The sequence below is a fragment of the Leuciscus leuciscus genome (assembly GCF_965113295.1).
Source record: "Leuciscus leuciscus genome assembly, chromosome: 5".
NCBI classification, from domain to species: Eukaryota; Metazoa; Chordata; class Actinopteri; order Cypriniformes; family Leuciscidae; genus Leuciscus; species Leuciscus leuciscus.
This window is the reverse complement of record NC_138729.1, coordinates 8,966,805-8,987,531: the sequence shown is the minus strand read 5'-3', so window position 1 is coordinate 8,987,531 and position 20,727 is coordinate 8,966,805. Positions and strand designations below refer to the sequence as shown.

The 20,727-nt window shown below is 36.7% G+C and overlaps 1 protein-coding gene across 2 annotated transcripts in view; it reads left to right on the top strand.

Annotated features, from left to right (window-relative positions):
* tmem132e (transmembrane protein 132E) overlaps positions 1–20,727 on the top strand; it is a 365,104-nt gene that overhangs the window by 306,493 nt on the left and 37,884 nt on the right. For both annotated transcript variants that reach the window (XM_082170701.1, XM_082170700.1), the window contains exons 3-4: positions 8,503–8,640; positions 16,091–16,283. In XM_082170701.1, coding sequence (XP_082026827.1) covers positions 8,503–8,640; positions 16,091–16,283 — 331 coding nt within the window. The remainder of the gene's footprint in view (positions 1–8,502; positions 8,641–16,090; positions 16,284–20,727) is intronic.

Below are 20,727 nucleotides of genomic sequence, written 5' to 3'. Positions count from 1 at the left end.
GTCTCTCTCTCACATTGTTATTTTCATTGTGCTTAGTTTTTAACAATATTTCGAATAGTGGCAATTCTTAGTATTCTGAATTGTGCAAAATAAACATCTGTCTCAGTCTCACATGCAGGAGTATGTGAATAAAATGTTTAAAATGTATTAAAATAATAATAATAAAAAAGTACTTTATGTGTCTGTAGCAGCACGAAATCATATGTAATGCAAAAATAATCTTGAACACTTGTGTCAGACTGGTTGTGATGCTACAATTCAGTTCAACTCAGAATTGTGCTTTCTTACAATACATGTCGTTTCAAAGCAGCAATTTAGAGTTATTTGTTATCAGCGGTGACTGTGTCCAAGTAATGTCCATTTGTCCAGAAATGAGATAATACAAATCATGCAGTTAGCTTACATCATGTATTAATTTAGGCAGAAACAATGAGCTCATTAAAGCAGTTATTACAAGTCGTGAGCACATTGATTATAATGTGAAAATTTGGCAGTTGTGTATGTTGATTCAGAGTCGGCTTCATCTGAAGTCCTCGCATCTCTTCACAGGATCTCGCATCTCTTCAATATCATCTGAAATCTTCTTAAGAGGTGGCTGAATCCAAACTGGAGCTAGGGTAATCTCCAGTAGAAACATAAAAGCAAATGGAATATAATTAGCGTTGCTGCTGTTAGTAACATATCAAGCAAAAGATAACTGGAGTACAAGGTAATGAGAGATGTCTAAAGAGATGTGTCTTTCATCTAGATTTAAACTGGGAGAGTGAATCTGAGCCCCGAACATTATCAGGAAGGCTATTCCAGAGTTTAGGAGCCAAATGTGAAAATGTTCTCCCTCCTTTAGTGGACTTAGATAGCCTAGGTACTACCAAAAGTCCAAAAAGAGTTTTGTGACCTTAAAGAGCTTGATGGATTGTAGCGCTATAGAAGATTGGTTAAATACAAAGGAGCTGTACCGTTTAGGTCCTCAAAGGTCGCGTAGCCGTGCACAGAAGACCAATGGCCAAGGTCAGGATTTCCGTTAAATAATACATTACATTTCTGTCTGTTTTTCACCAAACCCTATCGTATACCCCCAGAACACTTGGAATACACGGCACGTGACACATGGGATCATTCTGTGATACTTTTTTTAAAAGCTTGATGCTATCACTGCCATTATAGGGACATTTAAAAAACAAAAACAAAAATAACACAATATCAATTGAAATAAATCCAAAGAGACTCAAAGGCATCTTCAGCTTATAGTGAAATGTTGTTGCTAGTGTTTTCATAATTGTGAGCATATGGAGCGCTTTTGATGGAACAGATGTTATGTGGCGTTAAATGGGAGGCAGAACTCATATACATGCAATTATATGGTCTAAAAATACTGAATCAGTTGGCCAGTATCATGAAGGCGTTGGTGGAACTAATGCTGTCTGACATTGAAACTGTCTTGATTTCAGTGCAGTTCACAAGATTGATAAAGATGCAACTTGATCTGTAGATGTTTAGATGAATTATGGTGTTTTTAAGACAATTATTGATGGGTTTTCACATAGTGTATGTGTGCCACTTGAAGACATTTTTATGTTTAAAGGAAGATGTTCTAGTGACATGCACTAATCTTTGTGTGTTGTGACTCGATATGTATGCATGCAGACCTCCAGCGATCATTTATTCATGTCAAGTGGCCCTTTCTCTAGTGAAACTAATGGAAAGCCCTGGTTCTACAAATGGGTGGAAAAAAATCTTTGCTGGCCAGATTTAGACACTGAAAAGAGGGACAGCTTTTGCAGTAATGCAGAGAAATCGGGAGTGAGTGCCTAATGCCTTGGAGACATGCATCTGCTGACATTTCTCATCCTGCTTGTTTATGGGTTTTTTTTACGGTAATTTTTATGGTAAGAGACTATGGTGAAGGCTAGAGTTATTCATCACTGCTTGTGTTTCACACTGCTGCTGTAGGCAACTTTAGTGTCTGGTCATTGTTCTAAAAACAGAAAGTCAAATTATAGTTTTCATTCCTGTGAACACATACTACATCAGCTATATAAGCGTAAGTGTCATTGTTTATGTACAGGCTGTTAAATGGCAAATATCTTGAAACATCACAATGGGCCCTCCAATCATACACCTGGTGCAATGCGGCATCAGGCGCGACGCAAGTGTTTTCTGCTAGTTTCAGCCTGACGCAGTTATCATTTTCACGTCATGTGCCACGTTGTTTAAATAGCAAATGCATTTGTGCCCATTTGTGCGCCCATGGCCGTGAAAACGAGGTGTGTTCAGGCGCATTGTTGGCGCGTTGCTATTTTGAGGCAACTGAAAATAGACTGCGCCATTGACCGACAAAAACCTGGTCTGAAGTCAATGGCACAGTATTTTTTTGTTATTTTAAGGGTGCATTAGTAATGTGCGCCTATAGGCGGGTGCACAACGTGCGTACACTCTGCTTATTACACACACAGGGACACGCACACAAACATGCCAAATATAAAAAATAAAAGGATTACAATGTAAAACATTATTATTGTGTACATAAAGATATGGTGGAATCTGGCTCATCCCGTTGATGGTCTGCTTGTGTGCTTTAACCTCGCACACGAGCAGATTCGTTTCCTCTCTGGAGAAACATTCAGTCTTTCTACTATCAAATTATCTATATTTATACTATATAGTATACTATATAGATATAGATAGATAGATAGATAGATAGATACTAATAACTATCGAATCCGCCATGGCGCGAGCGCAACTGGCTTTTAAAGGGAATGGGAGATGAGACTCTGATTGGTTTATTTCACGTTACACCCAAAACACACTCATTACTCATTAAAGGACAAGTTCGGTATTTTACACTTAAAGCCCTGTTTACAGATCTTATCTGATCAAATAGAACGGTTAAGATTAAAATTTGGACACATGCTCCTGTCCCGAGAATTTTAGGTTTATTTCGCTTTTGTGGACCTATTTTGCCAAACGCGTCACACCCGTGATTCTTCCGTTGAGAGCTTGAATAATAGACACTCCAGCCCAGTTGGTGGCGATAATGCACCTTTGCCAATTGCAAGCAAACCACGGGCATTTCATTGAATACACAGAAGAAGCAGAAGAAGAAGCGGCGGAGTAATACCGTAAAGGTGCTGCGGTCTCACAGCACGTCCTATCAAGTCAATGGAGTTGGACAAAAACTACGATAAAACCTGTTGGAATGCATCTTTTTCAGCGATTTTTGCGTGCACATATCAGTGAACACCCCTGACCACTCGGTGAGTTTCACGTCTTTGTAAACGAAAGTTTAATGTGTTTTTAGGACGGAATCTTCCAGTGCACATAGACAACCATTGTGGGGGTGGGGGGGTGAAGCGAAATAAACCTAAAATTCTCGGGACAGCAGCATGTGTCCAAATTTTAATCTTAACCGTTCTATTTCATCAGATACGATCTGTAAACAGGGCTTTAAGTGTAAAATACCGAACTTGTCCTTTAAGAGAATAGGGACAACCCTTTTAGACCATGCGCATGGCACGCCAACCATTTTTCCCATCGTTAAACTAGCAAAAGTGGATTCGGACTCGCACTAAGTGCACTTGCGCCGTGCGCTTTAGACCATGCGCTTAGATCCTTAAAATAGGGCCCTATGTCTACTTACTACAGAGGACATGATGTCTCATACTTGCATGTTTGCTATATTAAGAGACGTTACTGTAACTTTATTTTGAATTAGAATGATATTATAGCTGTGAAGTACTTGGGAAAATAGAAATTTGGTGTCAAATATTTTTTAGTCTTGTTTAATAAAAATTGCATATTGTGTCTCCATGTGGTTTGTTTAAAAAAAGAAATACACATTCATTAAAACATTTATAATTTTTATATTTTTTTATATTTTGGTTACAATGTAATTATATATTTACTGAGTTGTAATAATTAACTACATGTACCTGTACTTACTATATAGGGTTAAGATTAGTGTGTGGTTTAGGGTTAATTGCATGTAATTATGGATAAATTTACAATTTATAGTAATTTCTACATGTAACATGTAACAAGGACACTGTACAATGAAGTGTTACCAATGTTTTTGATAGACTATGCTCACCAAGGCTGCATTTATTTGATCAAAAACCGCTAAAACAGTAATATTGTTAAATATTATTAGAATTTAAAATACATTTTCAGCATTTTTCAAATGATCCTTCAGAAATGCTGATTTGCTGCTCAAGAGATATATTTTTTTTTAATCAATGTTAAAACAATTGTGTTGTTTTTTGGGGGTTTTTTTTTTTGTCGAAATGGATTTACATAAGTTTGAAACAGATACGTTTTTGCAACATTATAAATATCTTTACTATCACTTGTCATGTGTCCTTTCTGCATAAAAGATTCATTCATTTCTTTTTTCTTTTCTTTTTTAAAGAAAGTCTGAACCCACTTTTTACCAGTAGTGTATTTCTTATTGATTGTTCATAGAAAAAATCATAAACAGCAATTAGATCAACATGAAATGGCACTCATGCATTTTAGTCTGGGACTAGATTTAAGCCTTGTCTGTGAAACAGGGGATAAGTGTGCTTTTAAAGTGCTGATTTGTTCTTTAAAAAAAAAGTTCCGGCTAATGAAATTCCTCATTTGGTAGCATATGGCCTGAAGACATACAGTAAGACATTTGCTAAATTTGACGATTAAGTGTGGATGACTGTTAATTAATGTGGACAATGTAAGGCTTTTAAGATAAAGTAATTCAGCGCTATATGCTTAATAAATTGAATAATCTAATTGTTGCACGGTACTCTCTATCATTACACAAAATGATGAGGTCACCCGCCAGTCATCTACATTTCTAGATTTGCACTGTGTAATGTGAAGAGCTACATCAAAACTCTGTTATTATCTCTCCATCTAAAATATATTGTGAAAACGAGCCACACTTTACTGTCAGACCTGCTTTTTTCTGGTATTTAATATATATAAAAGTGCAGTACAGCCTGTGATCATCAATACTGTGCTTGATGGAGGGGCTGAGGGGATGAGATAAGGCTCAGCTGACGGAGTTGTCGAAATGGGCGACTGAAGCCTCTGCTATTGGTCATGGTCTACTCCTCAAAGCAGGGGCCGCCTTTTATCAGGTAAGTGCAATTCGAAGCGGCGGTTCAAAGAGAAAGGACGGAGTTTTTGAGGTTAACCGGACTGAAGTTAATCCTAGAGACAGATTCAGCTATCAATGAATGTTTCGTTACGTTACGAGTGTTTGGTCAACCATTTAGTGCAGTTCCCATAGGCTCCTAAAGTGTAGAAGAACAGCCGCCTTGCAGAACTTTCTTGTGAAGTTCTAAGCTAGTTCTTAAAGTCCCCTGTAGTCAATTATTGTATCCCTTAAAACTCATATTCACCAAAATGACATAATTAAACGGGGTTTGTTTTTCCTTAAAGAAAGTTCTTCATGCCTTAAAATAGCTTGAATGTAACTCTACACCTTTGCCTCATTTATTATATGCGGTTCTATGAATATGCAAATTAGCCCCGCCTCCACTCACTCACGCCAGCTCAGAGATCCACTTGTTGATGATCACAGGTTGACATGATTGGTTACAAAGTTTGTGACGTCAGAAACACCAGCGATTTTAAACAAGACTGTCTTTGGTTCACTGCAGTTTTAAAGAGAAACTACTCAGCAATGCTGTTGACTTTGCACATGGTTTGTCTTAAAGCATATTAAAATCGCCACATAGACATATAAACAGCGTTAAAAACTTGATTTTCACCACAGGGGGACTTTAAATGAAAGCAATAATCTATACGAGGCCATGCGTTACAGCGATTTTATCACAGTAAAGGTAGTTTCAGGCACTGCAACACAGCCTCTTGATATAAAACACATTAGTGTTCGATAAATAATTAACTCTTTCCCTGCCATTGACGTAATTTTCCATCATTTATTACATAACGCTTCCTCGCCATTGATGGAAATTTCCGTTAATCCATGTTTCCACTGTTATACTGTGTGGGAGCTATTGCACATATTCTCCGGATCAAAACACAGATGAAAACAAATAAGCAAAAATAAGCAATAAAAGCACTGCTTATGCACATGTAATATAACATGATCCTCAAACATTAAACAGCATGTAAATCAAAACTGCCTAGCGTTACCGAATTAAATGTCGCTCGATCCACTCCGTCTACTGTATGTGTTGATTATTGTTCTGAATCCGATCCGGACTTCTCAGAGTCCTTGACAAAAGCGTTATTTTCGCAGCTTTTCGTTCAAATGTTTGCTTTTTAATGAAACTTACCCACATTGAGGTGTTGATAAAAAAAAAGAATGCATGAAGCTAGAATAAAATTTTGTTGTTCTTTTTTTAACGCAGAGACTCTGTTCTTTCTTTTGATGTATTGCATGTGCATATATATATATTATTATAATCACAGTAAACAATTACACTACCAAGTGATATAGTAAATAAGCCTTATCAACTATATTAATTATTTAGCTGTAGACTGTTCGACATTCTAATTGTTTGTAGCAACTCATTAATACACTGGAAAGAAAATGGTGTAGGATTTGCTTTGAAACTATTTTCACTCAGAATGTAAGTAAATAAATAATTACACAGTTAATTACAAAGAAACAGCAACGCAATGAATTAAACATGAAATGTTAAAGTAGAAACACTGAAATTGTGTTTTCTTGTAAAATGTACTCCAATAATCTTAGTTTTATTTACAACTTTGAAAAATCATTTTTTACAGTGTATCGAGATAAATAAGATAAACAATATAGGCATTCATATAGAATTAATTTGATGTGCAGTCGCAGGTGTGTGTGTGTGTGTGTGTGTGTGTGTGTGTGTGTGTGTGTGTGTGTGTGTGTGTGTGTGTGTGTGTGTGTGTGTGTGTGTGTGTGTGTGTGTGTGTGTGTGTGTGTGTGTGTGTGTGTGTGTGTGTGTGTGTGTGTGTGTGTGTGTGTGTGTAAACACAGCTGCTTCAAATTTGGCTCATCAAATCAGATTATTTCATCACCAGGATTAATAATGTGTGAGGAACATCATGTTGTGAACTTTTTTAGCTGTTTAATATAAAACGGATGAAATCATAATCTCCCTATTTTGATATTTCATTGGATTCTAAATTCTCTCTCCTTTTTCTATCTCACTCTTTTTCATTCGTCGCCTCACGTCTCGCATGTGTCCACCGTTTTTGCGGCATTGCAGCTGAATGGCTCTTTGGTGTGGGCAGAGCTCAAAGCGCTTTATTTTCACTGTTGCTTTAGGTAGATATCAGATAGCAGGAACTCATAGAGAGTGGTCTGGTATCCAGAGGCTATAAAGCAAACATAATTTACCAAGTCTTGTGTCACTGCACCTATCCAAGGTGTTAAGCAGCACATGTATGAACCGCTGCAGCTTCTATTAAAACACAACACCGCTGGAAACACTGCACAACTGTGCTGTTTGAAGTTATGGCTTCTCTGAAAGAGCGGGGGTGTGTTCCACGGGGATTTTATCATCGGAATCTGGCTGTGGATCAGAGAAAAGGGTGATGTTTTTGAATTTTAATGGACAGAGGAGAAATGCATATGATGTATTTAAATTGATGCACAGAAGATGCTTTTTAGATGTAAGGTCTCAGAGGTCATAATGAAGAAGCAGAAGTCATGTGGGAATAGGATTTGGTTTGCAGCACAGATTGGCAATCTTTGTACAAATGAGCTTCTGAAGGAGTGGATTTATATAACAGTAATTATTCCTGCAAGTACTGAACATGGGATAACTTTATTTTGTTTTACGGTTTTACATTACTTTAATGTTAAAATGTATTATCTCATTTCCTTATTATCTTGTTTTTTTTCTTTCTTTTTTTTCTTTTGTTGTTGTTGGTGTTGTTGTTGTTTTTCTGTTGTTTTTCTGTTTTTGGTTTTGTTTGTTTTTTGCATATTTTGCATATTTGAGTTGCAAAATTAAACACTTTAGGCCTGTTCACACCACCACGAAGTTTGGGCATGACATTTTGTTCAGATTTTTGCATGTGATTTGTCTTTCCAGACCAGTGTGAAAAAAAAAAAAAAAAAATGAATGAAAGGCTAAATGAAAGACAGGCAAGGTTTTACTGTCCATGAAGAAATAAATCAATAAAAAAAATCTGTCACAATGACAGCATGCTAATGTTCATGAACAGACGCATTAACAGTTTTTTTTGTATCCAAACATGAAGTTTGGCCATGAAAATTCACGAAAAACACATTAACAGTTGTTCCTTTAAATTAACAACAAAACAACACATTTTCGTACTGAGCATTCGTCTAGTGATGAATGTCATAGCATTACAACTCTTTATATGATATATTGGAACATACAATATACTCTTTATATATTGGAAGGCTAAAACAGAGAATTTAATGGGTATCCCAAGGTGTCTAGCGCCTTCTTGGAGCTGAACGCTTAAATCCAAAACAGTCTTGTTGGACTCCAGCCATATACTGTATATTTCTTTAAAACTGCTGTGTCTTATTCACAGGGTGAAAGCAAAGAAAGGGGTGAACCTCCTCAGCACGAGGTCGAAGAGTAACCAGTGGAGGGTTGAATGGGATGTGCAGTCCGGAGCCAAACACTCGATTGCAACCGTGGAAGCCAGCAAGATCAAAGGAGTCACTGGGTAAGTCAGCTTCCCGCATTTGTACACTGATCTAGGAACAGCTACTCCAGTGGGAAACTAAGCAGTGTGTAGTGAATCGCAATCGGTGCTTTCAAATCAGCAAAAAAAGAGAGCCTAAACTTTCATGTTGAATCATCACATACACCCACTCAAACATCTGCTAGTTAATCCAAATAACATTCAACTAAAACAGAACGCCGCCTGTTCACTTAAGACCTTTGTTTAAGGATGTTACTGTTTAATTGGAGAGGCTTATACTTAATGAAACGTTTGTAGTCATATTAATGAGTACTTCCTGTGGATTCATTCATACTAGATTATTATTGCAGGGCTTTACGACAGAACCAGCTCATTAAAGACAGTCTGTAGTCAAAAATAAAGACATATACAGAGTTCCAATTGAAACCATAATTTATAATCAGTCTTAATTGAATAAAATAAAGTAATTCTGCATATAACAAAAATTAAAAATGTCAATTTATCCAGTAGGATTGTGTTTACTTCTTAGATGCTTTCTAGCATCCTGATTGTTTTCAGATCATAATTCTGATTTTGTACACACTCCAACTAGAAATAGCAGACAAATATTTTCAGTCCAGATTTCTCGAAATCTGCAAAACTCTAGTCTAGAAGGTTTTTATCTTCCATTTCATCTTCAGGAACATTGGGTGATTCATTTTCAGGTGTGATTTACCTTTTGTCAGGGAGATGACGACATGGTGAATGAGTGTCGACACAGAGATTACTAGAGAGGTCATCATCATGCCATTTGGTTCATCTTTCTAAGCCTCTTAGCCGCTATCCTTCTTTTCCCCACTGTATTAAGTTGACCCTGGCAAAAAATAAATAAAAAAATAAACAAATAAATACAATCTGTCTGACATGTGAAGAGAAAATGTCACTCACCTGCAACCCTGCTACTGGGAAACCTGTATTTTTGTTTATCCTGACATCTGTAAGCAGGTTTCATCAGTTTAGAGCTTAAGGCTATAGTAAAAAAATAAAAATAAATAAAACTCTGATTACCTCTGATGGTCTTTATTTATGTCTACACTCGTGTTTTTTGGGGTCTCCAGAGACCCCAGACAATAACATTTAATTTTGTAACAAGATAATAGTTTTTTTTTTTTTACAAATGTAATTTTATTCTGTTTGTTAATGTTTTTACTCAACATTTGTGCAGTTTTTGGAGAATTTATGATATCTTTTAAATTTCTATAAATAAATAAATATATGTAAAAATTTCTCCAGAGACCCCGAAGACCACGAGTGTCACAATTTTTGTCACGCTAACATAAAAACAGATATCATTCCAATTTAAATTTTTTTTTGTAGATCTAGAAAGTGTGAAGAGCCGTAGAAGGTTTCATACCATTTGGACAAAGGGAAAAATTTTTTTAATTTGAGCAAAAGTCATTTGGGGTCAAAAAGACCCCGTAAACCATCAGAGGGTTAAGACCATTCAGCCCACTTTTTGAGCTAAGACAATACAATACTACAGTAGAGATATGGTTTTCCTGGTTTTGCCAGGCATATTGTTTTTACTAATGTATCTGTTTTTTTTTTGTTTTTTTTTCAGTAATGCTCATTCTGAGTAAGACCAAAATCTCAAAATGTCACTTGATCCAGTATCCATAGCCTTTAAACTCTGAAAAAGCAATGCGATCCAGCATACTAAAGCTATTTCAAGCTGTCTTTATTTAAGCTCAATAACAGAATATGAAATTCAATTCTAATGGTTTAACAGATTTTTTTGTTGTACACTAGTGTTAAAAAGATTGGGCTGGGTAAGATTTTTTTTCAATGTTTTTGAAATAATTATTTTATGCTTACCAAGGCTGCATTTATTTGATCAAAAACACAGATTATATTATTGTGGTTTTAAATAGCGTCTTTTTATTTGGTTATATTTTAAAATGTAATTTATTCCTGTGATGGAAAAGCTGAATTTTCAGCATCATTACTCCAGTTTTCAGTGTCACATGATCCTCCAGAAATCATTATAATATGCTGATTTGGTGCTCAAGAAATATTTATTATTATTATCAATGTTGAACTCAGTTGAGCGGCTTAGTATTTATGTATCTTGTTTAGAATTCTTTTTTGAATAGAAGATTCGAAAGAACAGCATTTAAATGCATCCTTGCTGAGAAAAAAAGAATTCATTTCTTTTAAAAAATGTCTTACTAACCCCAAACTTTTGGACTGTTGTGTATGTTTGGATGTTCGCTGAAACATACAATATGGGCATATTGACAACATCCAAAATATACATGTATTTACATATGCACAGCTTTAGAAATGTAGAAATCTTAATGAATCATTTATATCATATTTATATTTTAAATATAACTGCATAGTTGCATTTTACTATTATTGTCACACGGGGTGGTTGTATAAACGCACAAAGAAGAAGATTAATGCAAAAAGGTAATATTTAATAAATCCAACGGGTAATTCGAACAGGAACAGAGCAACATAAAACACTTCCACAATAGACTTCACCAGACACCGAACTGAAACAGAACTGAACATATATACAGGTGATATTGATGGTGATTGATGAGTGCACAGCTGAACATAATTAGTGTTCGTGATAACAATGATGATGAAACATAACGAGTCCAAACTAACGTGATTGTGACAATTATACTGATATTTTGATCCGTGTGTTTGCCAATTTTTTTTACATGATTTATTACTATTATTTTTTTCACTCTCACTTTTCAACCAATTTATTATACTGTCTGACACTCGCAAAAAAATAAATAAAAAATCTCCTTTTACATGGAATTTAAATTACAAAGTCTGAAAGTTTTGCCATAAAAACTTATCACGGTTTATTTATGTGCAGCACATTGCAACAGTCTCTGACATGTTGTCAAGCGCCAATGTGACACCAGACTGTAGAGAGCTGTTGCTTGTTATTTTTAATGCAGGTTTAAACAGCTTTGCACTTTTCACCACATCTAAACAGAATTTACCACTTGTTTTGGGACTATTTCACAGTTGAACTCAACTCTTTGTTTTGGATAATATATATCTAGATGTGGCTGGGGGCTTTTTGCATCGTAACAAAGTAGCCTAATATCCTGCATGAGCTTGTTGTCTGGGAAGATTAATAATTTTTAGCAAGTCGATGCCGTTTCCTCATATGGATTTTCTGTTAGCACGGCTCGTTCTGTCCACAGACTTCAGCTCTCTTATACTTGCAAATTTCTTTGCATACGCTGCCCATATTCTTTCACCATCTATCTTTTCTAACGGTTTTAATGAGTGACTCGACTGCTGGAAGCAAACATTGCGAATGTGGTTTGGGGCTGGGCTTGAAGGCATTGCCAGCATTATTTTTCAATATAAGACAAGCTTCATCATTCCATTAGTGTATTTTCAATTAGAGATTCAGTTGCTGCACACTCATGCCAATTCTTTCTCTCCTTATGTTTCTGCACTCAGAGTTAAGCAAGCCTAAAATGAGTCTAAAAGCAAGGCGTTCTGAAAGCTGGCAGTGCTTCATGACTGATTGTTAGCTAAACTCTTCCCTGGCCTCCTCTCCTGTTGTGCAGGACAATCAATTCTCAGCAATGGCTAAATAATTAAGGCAATATTAACTTTGTTAATGCAGTGTCCAATGAATGGACATCAAGAAAGCAAACGCGTTTGATAGAGATTGATTCCCCGTTTGTCTTAAAATATTTCCTACCAAACAAAAGGAAAAGTAATTAAACTTTTCGTAGGGAAGGCACACTTAATGGAGTTAATTGGCCACATAAATTTCAAATTAGCCAAACAACAATTAGTGACAAAACAGTATCTCCTAATGCCCGGTACTATGTTACTTTTAACAAAAGAATAGTTACTAGTCACTATTGACATAAGTACTTGTATCTAATGAATAAGTACTAGTATCTAATAATAAGTTCTAACTAATGCATAAGTACTAGTAACTAATGAATAAGTACTAGTACCAATTTAATAGGCACTAGAATCTAATGAATAAGTACTAGTATCTAATAATAAGTACTATAGTAACTAATGCATAAGTACTAGTAACTAATGAATAAGTACTAGTACCAATTTAATAGGCACTAGAATCTAATGAATAAGTACTGATGTCTATTAAAAATGTACTAGTATCTAATGAATGAGTACCAGTATCTAAAAAAATAAGAACTAGTATCTAATGAATAACGACTGGTATCTATTAAAAAGGTATCTAAAGAATAAGCACTAGTAGCTAATGAATAAGTACTAGTACTTAATGGAATAGATACTAGTAGTTTTTAAGGATTAAATGTTAAAACGGCTTGCCATACCGGTACACATTGTACGATTTTGGGCTGTCCCAGACGAAATATGACTAATCGTGGCGATGTTTTGTGGCTGGAATAAAAATGCATCATGAGTTGGCGTATTGATCAATGCGACATGGCGCTAAAACATAAAACTACTTACCTCAAGATCCATTTGCAAAATTGGCATGCCAAGTTGGCCTCTTTTCCCTTCAATCCTTTCCCATGACTGCATCCATATTCTTCTGTTTCGCTTCCTCCTCTATTTTTCAGTGCACATAAAGACCACAATTGGCAAAGTCATCTTGCTTTATTTGTTTAACACTAGTGCATGCTGATGATTTTATTCTTCTATACTAACTTGCGCCGTAGCCTATGATTTAATAGATGTCATCATCATACAGTCTACATGCATGTCGCATAGAAATAAAGGAGTGGCGGGAAAATCAAACAAAGGAACACATGATGTGAATGAAAACAAACTAAAAGTCCATGAATACTGTTTACACTACACCGTTTTCAACTAAAAGCTTTAAACTTTTTATGTGTTTTGGCTGTTTATTTACACGACAACTGCGTTTTGGGTGCCTGAAACCGCAAAGTTTTGAAAACGGGTTTCAAAGTGCAAGTTTCTGAAAACGGTCTCCGTGTAAACAAACGTGAATCTCTGAAGACGATGAGGTCATGCACATGCGTATTACGTGTTCAGTCTATAGTGTTTCATCATCATCTAATGGCCTGGCAACAGAATACAGTTTTTTTGTTTTTGTTTTTCGTTTTCGGAGATCCTTGTGAATGGGGATTGTTTTGACAATGGTGTTGTCTGTATGCATAAAACTCAGTTTTAAGGATATAGTTGTCGCTTAAACGTATACCCTAAGACAAACTGTGACAACTACAGAACAATATATAGAGAGAGCATGCATTGCAAGTTAGGTTTGAAATGACAAAACAAAAATCAAAACTTAAGAAAAAATGATTTATGATTGTCTTAATGCAGTTTCAGATTCAGTTTTTTTTAATGCATTTAAAAAAAGTATCTTATGCTCACCAAGGCTGCATTTTTTAAATGGTAATATTGTGAAATATTTTTGGTCAATTTAATGTATCCTTGCTGAATAAAAGTATTCATTTCTTTTAAAAATAAAAAATAAATGTATTTCTTTTTTTGAAACAGTACGGAACTGACTTCATGCATTCACTTAAAATTGCATTGGGACCTGTGGGTTAAAAGTGAAGTTAGTTCTTAGAAAAGATCTTGCATCATTTGTTTCAAGATGTCCTTTTTTTATTATTATTTTGATATCCTTTTAAATGACATTCCTACATCTGAAGTGTGGCTTAAGTACACTAAAGCCTGTAAAAAATTATTTAGGTTCAATTTATGTGATTTTTCTTATTCCGCACTTGAGAAGAAGTTGAAACACATAGAAGTTGTTGGTTTTGCATCTCTGGCACATTAATTACCTCCCACAGATAACATTTTGATAACCCTGCAGCATTTTTCCACAGTCCCAGCAAGGGAATTTATTTTTTGGCCTCCTCTCTCTGCGTGCTTGTCAGCTGCTATCAGCACATCTACCTGTAGAACAGGAGTCTCAGATAAAGGAAATAATCCTTGATGAGTGTGCATGAGATCAACAGACAGAACTCATTTAGCCTGTCACTATCCATTATGGAGGTTTCTTGCAGAGGCTCTGAAGAAACTATCTGCTGGGCACTGTTGCCGTTTTTCCCAATGTCGCCAATTTAATTCCAGTATGTTGCTGAACTGTTGTGCTCAGCTGTTTTTATGACTACATCTTTGTTCATTTCACCAATGCACGTCACTTCACAAGATTATTGTTATATCAATGTGCAGCATTTTTGCTTTTATTGTTTTGTTGATGTGTATTCGATGTGCATTTTTTTTTCAGATGTTACAATACTTTTCCCTATCTCAGCTTAATTTGCAGAGACAAGTCAAGTCAAGTCAAGTCACCTTTATTTATATAGTGCTTTTTACAATACAGATTGTTTCAAAGAACCTTTACAGAGATAATCCAGATTTCCAGAAGAAAATAGCATCACATTCCAGCTTAAGTAAGCTCAGTGATGTTTCATTTTTGTTGTAAAAAAGTTATTAATTTAGTTAATTTATATATATATATATAGCCGCTCTGGAGAAAATCGTGATGTCATCGTCCAGCTCAGTTCAGTTCTCATATAATGGTGTCAATGCAGGCAGATCAATAATATTTTTTTAATATTGAATTAATGTCCCCAACTAAGCAAGCCAAAAGCCAATGGCGACAAAGGCCAACAAAGGTGAAAAGTAAGACTACTAAGTTAGCCATTTATAGGTTGATTCTCTTGAAAAGTATAAAAAGTAGTGCTTTGTTTGTTTGAATGGCCCCATACTCCAATATTGGCTCAGCTTATGGAGAGAGTTTGGGCGGGACATTCTGTTTGGCCATAAAATGGCAGACCCCCTGTGTTTGAAGGTTTGTTTGCCACAGAAATGCAGAAGTGAAGGATTTCACCTTTAAAAGAACAAGAAATACGGAGCCCCCCACAACAATTTGTTTCCTCGTTTTAAGTATATTGTGTGCATGATACAATAAATTGTTCCCTCAATTTGCTAAATTGTAACCACATTGTACTGTAATTCGTTCCCTTGTTTCAGTTAAATCAAAACAAGGGAACAAATTAATTCAATGTGGCCACAATTTACTAAAAAGAGGGATCGCTGTGAGAAATGCTGCCTGTCTAGAATGCACAAAGACCAGCGTGGTGACACAAATGGTGAACAGTCCCAGTGCTGATACTTGAGTGTTTGCAATTCTTTCCTTAAATTTGAAATGGGTAAATCCATTTTTATCCCCTGTAATCCAGTCCTAAACAACAGATGGGCCTTTGCCGGCTCTCTGATTGATTCATTTCCTGGATGTTTCAATATATAATACCTAATACATGACAGAACATCTGTTTTTGTTCATGGCCAGCATATTAAACCATTTAAGCTTTAAATACATACCTGACCCTAATTAGACACTTCTAAATGATCTTAATGGCTACATTTGGTGGATAGCCAGTATTTTTATTTATTTTTTCTATCCAGCATTATTATTATTTAAGTGTGCTGCTCTCTGTCACATGATCATCTTGTATCTCTTCAGGGACATGGCTGCCAACATTGAAATTATGCAGCTAGACTTTGAGATGGAGAACTTCACCAGCCAATCAGTCACCAGAAGAATCAACTGGAATATTGATTACCGGGGCCAGAATCCAGTCTCGGATGCAGAGAAGGTGGTCACAGAGCTGACGGTTGTGCAGAAGGACATCCAAGCCATCATTCCACTTTCAATGGTAAGACGCTTTTCCTGTCTGCCACCTGGGGTCATAAAGTATGTGAAATGAGATTGCGCTTCAGTCCATTTTAAATGTAACTTAACTTGACAAATCAGTAATACAATAGATCACAACAGTTACCGCTCACTTTTTCAGCAGCATTGGTTCTGGAATTATTTTCCTCATCCATTTTCTTCATAGGCATTTCAAAAAGCTTTATAATGAAGACTTTAAGCCAGAAACCACAAAATTAGATTGGAGGCACACACAAAAAAAAAAAAAAAAAATCAGGCAAGAAATATCAGCCTGAAAAAAATCATGATAATTCTGCTTGCTGCAATCACAACTGTTTCATCTGAAAATCTGCAGTCTCTCTTGAATTTTAAAAAATGATATGGAAATCACATTGAAGTTTGGGTTCTACAGAAGCATATCCCATAACACAGCAACCTTAGAGCCCAACGTAGTCAGACTTTGATAGGTTTATACTTTATCATCAGGCATGACATCTGTGGCCACCCAGAATTGGAATGCCTGTCAATCACAAAATATCACGCATGTTTGTTTATTCATAATTTTGGCTTTTATGATGAAACTTTCAATGAGAGTGCCATACTTTCAGCTCCAAAATAATGAGGTAATCAGATTTAATTTAGGCCCATTTAATACAAAAAATCAGTTATTAATATGAAGATTTTTTTATCAATATTTGCAGTGCCTTTGAGTGATAAATGCTACTTTTATCAGAAATTAGCACTGCATATAAAGTCTACAGCACTTCTATTTCAATAGACACATTGGTAACACTTTATAATAAGGTCCATTAGTTAACATTAGTTAACTACCTTAGTTAACATTAACTAAGAATGAACAATACTTCTTCAGCATTTATTAATCTTAGTTAATATTAATTGACATTTACTAATACATTATTAAAATCAAAGGTTGTATTTGTTAACATTAGTTTATGCACTGTGAACTAACATAGACAAACAATGAACAACTGTATTTTTATTAACTAACATTTACAAAGATTAATAAATACTGTAACAAATGTATTGCTCCTTGTTAGTTCATGTTAGTTAATACATTAACTAATGTTAACTAATGAACGTCTCGATTACGTATGTAACCCTCGTTCCCTGAAGGAGGGAACAGATACGTAGTCGACGTGTCGACTGATTGGGATCACGCTAGGGAGCCTGTCATCTTCGAGTATTGTAAAAACAAGCCAATGGACATTGGCGTGCGTGAATTGCATCACACGCCCCGCCCCGCGGCGCAGGTATAAATACGGAAGTGGATGCAGGCACCAGTTGTTTTTCGCTGAGGAGCCGAGTGGAGCCCGGTCAGCGGTGGTACAGCAATAGTGGCTGAGACATACGTAACCGAGACGTTCCCTTTCAGTCGGTCATGTTCGACGTAGTCAACGTGTCGACTGATTGGGATCCCAATTAAGACGTCACTAGTGCTGCCACCTTCCAGTGCCTAGACAAAAGCCTCCTGATCTTCCCGCATATTGAGACGGAATAGGACAGGGCTTAGGTCAGGAAAGTCACTGCTGTTAACTCCTAACACAAGTTACACAAGCATACAAGTGATAGGTCTAGCATCGGACGCTCCGCCACGTCCAACACCGACGGGGTGAGGAGGAACTCAACAGGGTTCAAAGAGGGAACTCAACTGGAGCAAAAAGGCGCACTTATCCAGTCCAAAGAAGGGGAATGGCGCAGCAAGCCGACACTACAAACCGGGCTAAGGTGAAGCTGGCTTCGTGTGAAGGGAGCCCACGGAAGCAACCGGCTCGACACATAGGCTAATTTCTTAGCGAATGTGCTGGTGTCGCCCAGCCCACAGCTCTTAATCTGTCAGCGAGGCACTCGTGTCAACGCCTAGGAAGGAGCTACACTCTCTTTTTACAGGAGCTCACTACCCAGGTGGGCACAGTGCACCTTGGGAATTTCACCAAGATGATGGCAACACTAATCTTTTAGTGGGCCAACCTCTGCATGGAAACCGCCTTCCCTTCTGCTGGTTTCTGAAACAGATGAGAACTGGAGAGGTCCTGTGACTTTGCATTCTGTCCTGAATAACTGCAAGGCGGGAGGAACAGAGAAAGTCAGGGCTGGGTCTGCCTCCTCCGGGGCAGCGCTTGCAGGCTCACCACCTGGTCCCGTTTTAAGGGAGAGGTATAGGAACCCTGGGCACATATCCAGGCCAGGGTCTCACATTAGTGAGAGTTAGCCGGCCCGAACCCAGGCACGATTCGTTGACCGAAAATGTGTGTAGGTCCCCTACCTTCTTGATAGAGCAAGCAAGCAGGAGAACTGTTTCTTTAAAAACTCAACTACCTGTAGTGCTCAGGGGAGGTCACAGAGTGCAGTAGCACTGGAGATAGGTCCCAAGAAGGTATAGAGGGGGCGCAAGGAAGATTTCATCTCCTTGCACCGCTCAGGAACCTGACGATCAAGTCGTACATCCTATATCTCAACCGCATCCTGAATTGCTTTAAGGGCAACATCATTTTGAGGGTGGAGCGGAACAGCCATGCTCCGACCCATCCTCTGCAGGAAGGAAGCACAGAAGTGATCGAACACTCTCGGGTGTCCTCTCGTGAGAAGAACACCAACAACGAACAGGTTCTTCTTCAGATCATAAGCAAGCCTCATTCTTTAGAGGGAGCTCTTGCAAAAGTAGGGTTCGGCTCTAGGAGGATTTTAAAGCATAAAATTTGGGGCAAATTAAATTCAAGCAGTTAACAGCCGGCAATTTTATTGAACCTTATTGTAAAGTGTTACCCACACATTTGATGTCTATTGTTATCTTTTGAGATTATATGTGGATAATGGCCATTATTTTCACATACAGTTGTTTATGATCGGCTGCACTTGTGAAAAGAAGTGTGCTTAATTGTAATGAATGTGCATTTGCAGTGTACTTGAAGAGAATAAACTTACATGACAATATTCCTTAACACAATTAAGTAACACATTTATAAAGGAAACTTTGTAATCATGTCAAATTAATGTTTTACTTTAAAGTACATTTTAAAAAGTTTTTTTTATAATATTTTGTCATGCTGTATGTGTTGACTAACATACTGAAGTACTAAATGTAAAGTACCTGTTCATTTTAACTGTTATATATTACATTTAAAGTTAATATATTTTAAATGTACTAAATTGAAACTTCATTACAAATACGTCATTACAAATATTTAAATACATGACATAAGTTTCAATAGAGTTTACACATGTTATACATTTTAGTTTACCATAAATCCTTTTCAGTACATTCATATATTTTAACTATGTTCATAAAAGACAATAAACATAATTATGAACTTTCAAATAAAGATGGACTCAAGTCCTTACTAAGTGGTACTTATTTTTCACAAGGGTGTTCACATTATCTTATATTTTAAGATATGTCAGAAAAGACCTCATTCGCACTTCCACTGTAGGATTTTTAAGGGAAGAGGTCCATGTAAAGGGCTAGCGAGAATTTCTCATGCTCCCTCCAGAAGTACAGTACGAAACTCCATTTTTCACCCATTAAAATATATCTCTGCTTGGTTGAAGCCACTCGACCTCCCTCATATATTTGTGAATGTTTAAACTCTAGCATGATTCAGAACACGGGAACCAGGTGCAGCAGAAAAGACACTTTGCTTCATGTAGAGAAGCTGCTTTGACCTGTCAGTATCCTCCATCTCCCCTGAAACCTATCGGTGTGTTTCAAAAGCCCTGTGCCGGCAGAATATAGCGGTTCAAATAACAAGAAGTGAATACAAAACAAGACAGTCATGAGGGAAATACTAAAAACTGCAGCAGTGCAGGAGCCAAGGCTTCAATTTTTCACTACCTCCCTTCATGCTCACACACAAAGAATTCAAGAACAGATATAAGCTCTGTTCCAAAACCTAGTTAGCTGCTTCCCTTCCGTAGGCAGCGTTTTAAGACATCATAGGTGGGCTCCTCACATGAAGGCTGTTCCAACAGGTGGGTAATTTAATGATGTTTTATTAACAAAGTTTGGGAGGAGGACGTTCAGATAATAAACACGAGTGGAGAGCACTCAGCAATCAACGATAAGAGGTGTGTATTATATATACTATATATAAGGGAAACTATGTATATGTATATATACTGTATATATATATATATATACATATATATATTCAGCAGTCTCACCTCAATTCATTGACAGTTTAGCAGCATCCTTCCACCACCCCTTCTCCAGACTTCTAGTCCTAACCATTTACATATGGGGGGAGTACTCCGTCCTCGGTGCCCTCCCCCCGGACAGCACGCCAAATACGCATTAAACTTTACTCCCTCTAATTGTAAGTAAGTGTGAACTCGAGAAATTATGCTGCTTCCTAAAATACCGTATTTTGGCCAGATTCTAATGCAGCACCACATTTATTCTGTACAGAGAAAAATATTTTAATCATATTTAT